We start from the raw sequence: 7,280 nt of genomic DNA, 5'->3' as shown, positions 1-7,280 counted from the left end.
TCTAAGTTTCTTGAAGGCAGGACTCTGCTGCTCAATCCTTGATAGAGCATTTGAGTGTACCTAGGAGTAATGCACATAATTTTTTAAATGGATGAGTAAATGTCCTACAGAGTTTTACCCAAAGCCCCTGGCTTCACTGTCTTCTTTTTTTAATTTTTTTTTTTTGTTAATGTTTGTTTATTTTTGAGAGAGAGATTGAGAGAGTACAAATGGGTAATGGCAGAGAGTGAGACCCAGAATCTGAAACAGGCTCCAGGCTCTGAGCTGTCAGCACAGAACCTGATGTAGGGCTCTATCCCATGGACTGAGAGAGCATGACCTAAGCCATAGTCGGATGCCCAACCAACTGAACCACCCAGGCGCCCCCACTGTCTTCTTTATACACCCCCATATGTGTTTCAATCCCTAGAGTTTTCTGCAATAATCTCCTGAAGAAGGTGAAGCTGGGGAGATGCAAAAAGGTGGGAGCCAAGCATAGCAAAACAAAGCTGAAGAAGGAGTCATAGATACAGGTACTGCTTTTAAGAAGTAAGCTCTTAACAGAGATACAGATTAGCATGCAATGATCGGGTTTTTTTAAATGTTCATTTATTTTTGAGAAAGAGTTGAGCAGGGGAGAGACAGAGAGATGGAGACACAGAGTCCAAAGCAGGCTCCATTCTCTGAGCTGTCAGCACAGAGCCTGATGCTGGGCTTGAATTCACGAACCACAAGATCATGACCTGAGCCAAAGTTGGGCACTTAACCGAGTGAGCCACCCAGGCGCCCCAACATGCAATGATCTTAATTGGCAAAACAACAGACTCCACTCTAAGGATTATTGGGTGACCACTGGCCAAGCACACCTCTTGACTCCAAAGGTTTATGTTGCATACCCAGATTCTTGTTCAGTCTAGCCTTGAGTCCCAAGTCACTCACCTGGGGCTAAGGCAAGCAGGAAGCTAAGTCCTCAGGCTGTCTCCAGAAGTTTCCTTCCAGCTGATAGGGGTCCATGCGAGTGGAGTACTGCTTCCTGGCGGTGGAGTCCAATGACCACAGGCAGGAAGGCTGCAGCATACATGGCCATTAGTTTCAGGAACATGAGTGTCCGACACGCAATGTCCCCGGCCAGCCATTGAACAGTGATATTCCAAGTGGCATCTAGGGGCCACAAAGGTGACAAGTCAGCAGCTGCTAATTGGGCAAAGAGTTGCACAGGGGAAGGATGGAGTTGGCTGGGTCGTGGCCGAGTCACTGACCACAGCATGGTCAGGTTCCCTACAGCCAAAGAAACAGTACAATGGTCAGTCCCACTCAGACCTTGGCTGCAGCTGAGAAGGTGAGGAGCTCTGATCCCACCACCTCTACTGATCCCGCCCAGACCTCCTCCTCCGCAGCTAACCCCCGAGGGGTGCCTTGGCTCCCATAGACTTCTTCAGCCTCTAGAGCCCTGGATTTGGCCGCAGCGTGCGTGCGTGTGTGTGTGTGTGTGTGTGTGTGTGTGTGTGTGTGTGTGCGCTGGGGGTGTTTTGGAAGCATCCCCGGGGAGGGGCAACCCTATCCCAGCCGCCGAGGCGACCTGGCATCTGCGCCTTCTCGCCCCGCCCCTACTCCTGCAAGCCCCGCCCCCAGTCCAGATTATTTAAAGAAGAATGTGCCGCCTGAGACGTGCTTAGGAAACAGAGGCCACCACACACACAAAAACACGGCAGGTGTTGGCCCAGGACAAACGCTTCCCGTTCTGAAATTCCGCTTCCGAGGCCGGCCCCACTTATTTTCTTTTCGGAGGATGTTTGTCCCTCGCGAGCGACCGTTGGCTCGTCCAAGGAGGCGTGACTAGGGGCGGGAAGTGGGGCGGGCGCGGGGCTGCGGAGCCGGGACTGCCGCTGTCATGGACGCCTGGGTTCGCTTCAGTGCTCAGAGCCAGGCCCGGGAACGGCTGTGTAGGTGCGGCCCGAATAGGAATGGGGGTGGGGGCAGAAGAAGATCCTCGTGAAGCGAGGTCCGTTCACACTACGGGGGTCACAAAAGGTCAGCTCGGGCTACGGGGGCCCGGACGGACAGCCAGGAGCAGATCTGAGCGGGCCGTGAGATGATTCGTTTCTGCTCACCGGAAGGATGGGGAAACTGAGGCACGAGTGGGCCAGCGGGGAGGCCGCGAAGGGTTGCCTTGTCCACATAAGACCAACACTTTACTCACTGGGCGGTGGTGGCGTGAGGAGCATTCGCCCCGCGACGGAGAGCCAGACTCTGCCCCTAGAGCTGAGTGGCTCTTGTTCCCTTGTCCCCTCACCCTGCTGTTATCCGGGAACTCCTCTGCCTCCGCCCTGTCTTCCGGTCTCGATTCAGCTGGAGGGCCTTGAAATCTACCAGTTCACCTATTCTGAAGAATAATCTGCTCTCCGTCTGCCCCCCACTCCCTTACGTATCACATACATTCTCACACGGATGTGCTTGTGATGGATCCCCTGCTGCCTTCAGAGTCCCTTTCAGACTTCATCATGGTCAGACCTCTTATTTTCTCAACTCCAAGTGGTGTCCCTCAGCCCTTTCTAGTCTCCTTTTTATCCTTAAGCTTTTCCCTTTCCCTGCCCTGGAGGAGAAATGGTAAGATACGGGCGTATACAGGAGGACAGGGAATGGTCTCAAACTGGGAATAGGGAAGTCATTACTTGCCTCTTGGAAGACTTTTTGAGGGGTAGGTTAGGGAGGTCTCTCTACCTTACGTTGCCTGGCCTCTCCTCCAGGGCGGCTCAGTATGCCTGCTCCCTTCTTGGCCATGCACTACAAAAACATGGGGCCAGTCCTGAGTTACAGAAACAAATTGGACAACTGGAGAGTCATCTGAGCCTAGGAAGAAAGCGTAAGTAACTGTGCTTTTGCTTTTATTACTCCAACACTCTCTCCATCCCCAGCTATTCTCCCTCAGTCCCTCTTTCCTGTTCTTGACCTCCTCTGCCCATTCTTGCCCCTCCTTTGGCTCTGCAGTTATCCTCTGCAGGCCTCCTGATTGAGCTCAGAGAACAGGGGTAAGAGGCTAATGAAGGATTGGAGAGAATGGGGCAGGTCTGAGAACACCAAACTGGGACACGAGTTGATGAAAATTTGAAGAAAAAAGTTTTTTGAACTGATTTTCCTCTTAAAAAAAAATGTTGTTCCTATCACTTCCTCCATTTTCACCTTCTTTTCTCTTTCTCTGTGCCTCACTCTCTCTTTGCCTCTACTTCCAAATCCTTGCTTTTCCTTGCTAATCCCCACAAGTTCTACGACTGGGTAACTCAGCAGATGCCCTTGAGTCAGCCAAACGAGCTGTGCACTTATCAGATGTTGTCCTGAGATTCTGCATCACTGTTAGTCACCTCAATCGAGCTTTGTACTTCGCCTGTGACAATGTCCTGTGGGCTGGAAAATCTGGACTAGCTCCCCGTGTGGATCAGGAGAAGTGGGCCCAGCGTTCATTCAGGTTTGATATCCTTTTATCCTACAAGACCTTTTGTATTCCCTGTACTGCCTGCCTTGCCTTTTGTGAAAGATCTTTCAGGGTCTTCCTAGAATATACATGTCTTAATCACTTGGCATCCGGTCTTCATTTAGATTTTAAACTATCAGAGGATAGTGAATGGAGGCAGATGGAAGGCAGATTTTTCCTCCATGATGATGCCTAAGATACTATATTGATTTCATTGTGCTTCTGTCTATACCACAGATTATGTCTTTCACTGCCTGCTCATTCATTCATTCTAAAAATATTTAGGAGGTGCTTCCTATGGGCTAAGGAATAAAGCAAAGAGGCAAATACATATGGTTCCCACTCTCTTTATGCTCCTAGTCTAGTGGGTGGAGCCATATTAAGACAAATACCAAACCCAATATTTGTGGAAGCGTACAGAGTGTTATGAGATATATAACAAGGGGGGCCGATTTCAATTGAAAGGCTAAGGAAGAACTCTTTGAGAGAGTAATGTTTTAGTTTAGACTTGAAGTCTGAGTACAAGTTAGACAAAGCCAACAGTGGCAGAGAAGACCTTCTCAAACAGGAAATAGCATATTCTAAGGCCTTAAACCAGGACATATTTTGTGGAATTAGAGAAATAGAAAGGAAGCCAGCATGATGAACAGTATCGAGTGAAGGGCGTACGTTTCAGCTGGAGATGTATGCAGGGGCCAGATCATTCGTGCAAGGCCTCTTAGGCAAGGGTAGGATTCTTTGGTTTCGTTTTGTTTAAATTTTATCCCAAGTACGATGGGTTCCGAACAGGGATGTGACATGATTCAAATTGTGTTTAAAGAAGATCTGTCTTGCTGCAATGTGGAAGGTGGATTGCGGTAGGGCAGAAGAGGAGATGTCCTAATATGGCCAAGAGATGATGTTGGCTTGGACTAAGGAGCTGGCGGGTAATGAAGGTGGAGAGAAATATGATTTGGGATTAAAATTATCTGTATACACATCATTTGTATTTGTTTTTATTTTTGTTTCCTGTGATTCTGTTTGTTGTGTTATATAACGTTAGCATCTTTCCATCTCCATTTACGTCTTGCTTTTCTCCTCATGTTTATCAGTGATTTACAGCTATTACATGGCTTATAGTGTATGAAGGATGGGAGTGAAGGCATGGCTGGACTGTTATGGAAAAGCAACTCCCTAGAAGAGTTTATATGCCATGTTTATGCATTTCATTCAACAAATATTTATGGAGCTCTTACTGTGTGCCAGGCACTAGTCTAGACAAGGGTACAAGGGTAAAGATAAAAGGAGTCCCTGCTCCAGTGGAGCTTACATGGTAATGGGAGGAGACAAACATAAAGAGACAATAAATAAAAATATGAGTAGTTAAGTGCTGTGCAGGAAATTAAATTATGGTCGTGTGGTAGAGAGTAAAAGCCTCGCTACCTTAGAATGAGGAACTCTCTGAAAAGGTGCCATTTAAGCTCAGGCCTGAAGAGCAAGGAAGCACTAGCCAGGTGAAGATTTTGGAGGGAGAATATTCCGGGTGGATGGATGAGGCAGTATAAGGGTCCTAAAACAGGAACAAGCTTGATGAGATCAAAAGATAGAAAGAAACTAATATGGTTGGAGCATAGTGATTGAGGGCGAGAAACATTCAAGATGTTCAAGAGGCAGGGTCAGACGTTGTGTTCTGAAAGCTTGCCTAAGGTGTCTAGAGTTCATCTTAAATGGGGCAGGAAGGAAACCATGGAAAGTTTTAAGAAGGGGAGTGATGAAATTAGATTGTTGGGGGCAGGGGGCAAGAGTGGCCATGGAGAGACGAGTTAAATGAGTAAAGTAGTAGTTCAAGCAAGAGGTGCCGATGGTTGAGACTGTGCTGGTAGCGTGTAAGGGAGAAAGATGGGGTTGGATTCAGGATGTGTTTTAGAGGTAGGGCAATTATATTGAGCATAGACCAGTGTTGTCATAGTGGATTAAAAATCAAAAACAGACTGTTCGGTGTTTGTTTTCTAAGTAATCTCTATGCCCAACATAGGGCTGGGACTCACGACCCCAAGATCAAGAGTTGTATGCTCTACTGACTGAGCCAGCCAGGTGCCCCAGACATTGACTGTTCTTAAGGAATTGATAATCTAACACATTTAGCAAGTTGCTGAACACCTCTGGGCCTCCGTTTTTGTTTTTGTTTTGTTTGTTTTTTTAACAAAAGGATGGGATTTAAAAGATCTATAATGTGTCTGAGTTTCTGAAACAACTGAAGCTCATTCCCTCAAAACGTTTGCATTACTATAGTTCATGTCAAATGTGTGTGTGCTAATGGCTTGCCAAGTGGACAAGTGAGATTTGAGGTTGAACTTGGATGGTTTGATGATGCTCATGATGTTAAGCCAGGATCTTAAGGTACGCATAAACGCTGATTAGTTACAGAAAGCTGGGAAGACATTCTTAATAGTGGCTAATAGCACTTACTGCTGGTGTCCCAATGTGTAATCCCTTTGCATTACGGGGGAAAAGAATGTTTACATGTTCTATTTGTTGGGCTTAGTGGCTACTGTCTGCCCTTACTGACTCTTCTTGCCTGTGTATCCCAGGTACTATCTGTTTTCCCTCATCATGAACTTGAGCCGTGATGCCTATGAGATTCGCCTACTGATGGAACAAGAGTCTTCAGCTTGTAGCCGGCGACTGAAGGGGTCTGGAGGAGGAGCCCCAGGAGGAATTGAAAATGCAGGACCTGGGGGTCCAGGGACTCCAGGAGGAGGCTTGCCTCATCTGGCTCTCAAGCTCCAGCTCCGAGTCCTACTCTTGGCTCGGATCCTTCGAGGTCATCCCCCACTTCTGCTGGATGTGGTCAGAAATGCCTGTGATCTCTTCATTCCACTGGACAAACTAGGCCTCTGGCGCTGTGGCCCTGGGATTGTGGGGCTTTGTGGCCTTGTGTCCTCCATTTTGTCTATTCTTACCCTAATCTGCCCTTGGCTAAGACTCAAGCCCTGATATTCTGGTACAAGATAAGGAGGGGATCTGAATTGGTAAGATGCAATCTTAGATTGTCCCCAGTATACCAGTCTCATTCTAATTCTCCTCCTCGGTTAAAGTGAAAATCCCAGGATTCAGGGGTAAGAGAGAGGAGCTTTGGGAAAGGTGAGGTGAGGAGAGGTGACTTATGAAGTCAACGGGGTGATTCTGATGTTCAGATCTTCCGGAGTTTTTGTTTTTTCCTCCTCCGGTGCAATGTCTGTGTCTCTCTTGACCCCTTTTACTTTGTCTCTTCTGAGTCTATTTAAGATTCCGTCTCTACATCTTTTTCTTTTTCTTTTTTTTTTTTTTTTTTTTACCTTCTCCGTTTGCTGTCCTGGGCATTTTAAGCAGCAGCAGAATTACTCTTTTTTGGTAAGGGGAGGTAGAAGGTGTGGTCTGTGAGGTTCTAACTGCCTTCATCTTTTTCCTCACAAAAGTGACTTGTAGCAGATTTTATCCCTTTCAAATGCCACCAGATCATAATTTTAAAGACTTTTGTCCCAGTGGACTCTCCCCTTACGCACCAGAGATGGTGCAATGGTTCTTCCTTCATGTCTACCTCACCGGCCTCCCTCATGACTTGGCCCTTCCCTCTGCTCACACCTGCAGATTTCCACTTACACTTTTATTTCAGGGCTTTGTTCCCTAGCCTGTTCCCACCCCTTCTTTGCCTATCCAGAATGATGCTGTGTCTGGCATCTTGCTGTAAATACTGTACAGTGATTCTGTGTAAATAGCTGTGGCCTGTGCCCACAATGGAGAGTAGGCCTTTCAGGTCAGCACATTAAAGATCAGTTTGCTCATCGATGTTTGGTCTGGTCCTGTGTGTTCT

At 47.3% G+C, this 7,280-nt stretch overlaps 1 protein-coding gene across 2 annotated transcripts; it reads left to right on the top strand.

Moving 5' to 3' along the window:
* Window positions 1–1,789: 1,789 nt before the first annotated feature.
* PEX11B (peroxisomal biogenesis factor 11 beta) lies at window positions 1,790–7,255 on the top strand. Of its 2 annotated transcripts, none has more exons than XM_015084253.3 (4): window positions 1,790–1,926; window positions 2,727–2,842; window positions 3,241–3,442; window positions 6,019–7,255. In XM_015084253.3, exons 1-4 carry the CDS (start codon window positions 1,871–1,873, stop codon window positions 6,422–6,424), a joined length of 780 nt encoding a protein of 259 aa, XP_014939739.1. In that variant the 5' UTR covers window positions 1,790–1,870; the 3' UTR covers window positions 6,425–7,255. The 2 variants fall into 2 exon arrangements, with proteins under 2 accessions (XP_014939739.1, XP_014939740.1); XM_015084254.3 differs by lacking the exon at window positions 1,790–1,926 and adding an exon at window positions 1,935–2,111.
* Window positions 7,256–7,280: the final 25 nt, after the last annotated feature.

This window comes from Acinonyx jubatus, chromosome C1 (assembly GCF_027475565.1).
Source record: "Acinonyx jubatus isolate Ajub_Pintada_27869175 chromosome C1, VMU_Ajub_asm_v1.0, whole genome shotgun sequence".
NCBI classification, from domain to species: domain Eukaryota; kingdom Metazoa; phylum Chordata; class Mammalia; order Carnivora; family Felidae; genus Acinonyx; species Acinonyx jubatus.
The sequence above is the reverse complement of the archived record's forward strand: the minus strand, read 5'-3'. Positions and strand labels throughout refer to the sequence as shown.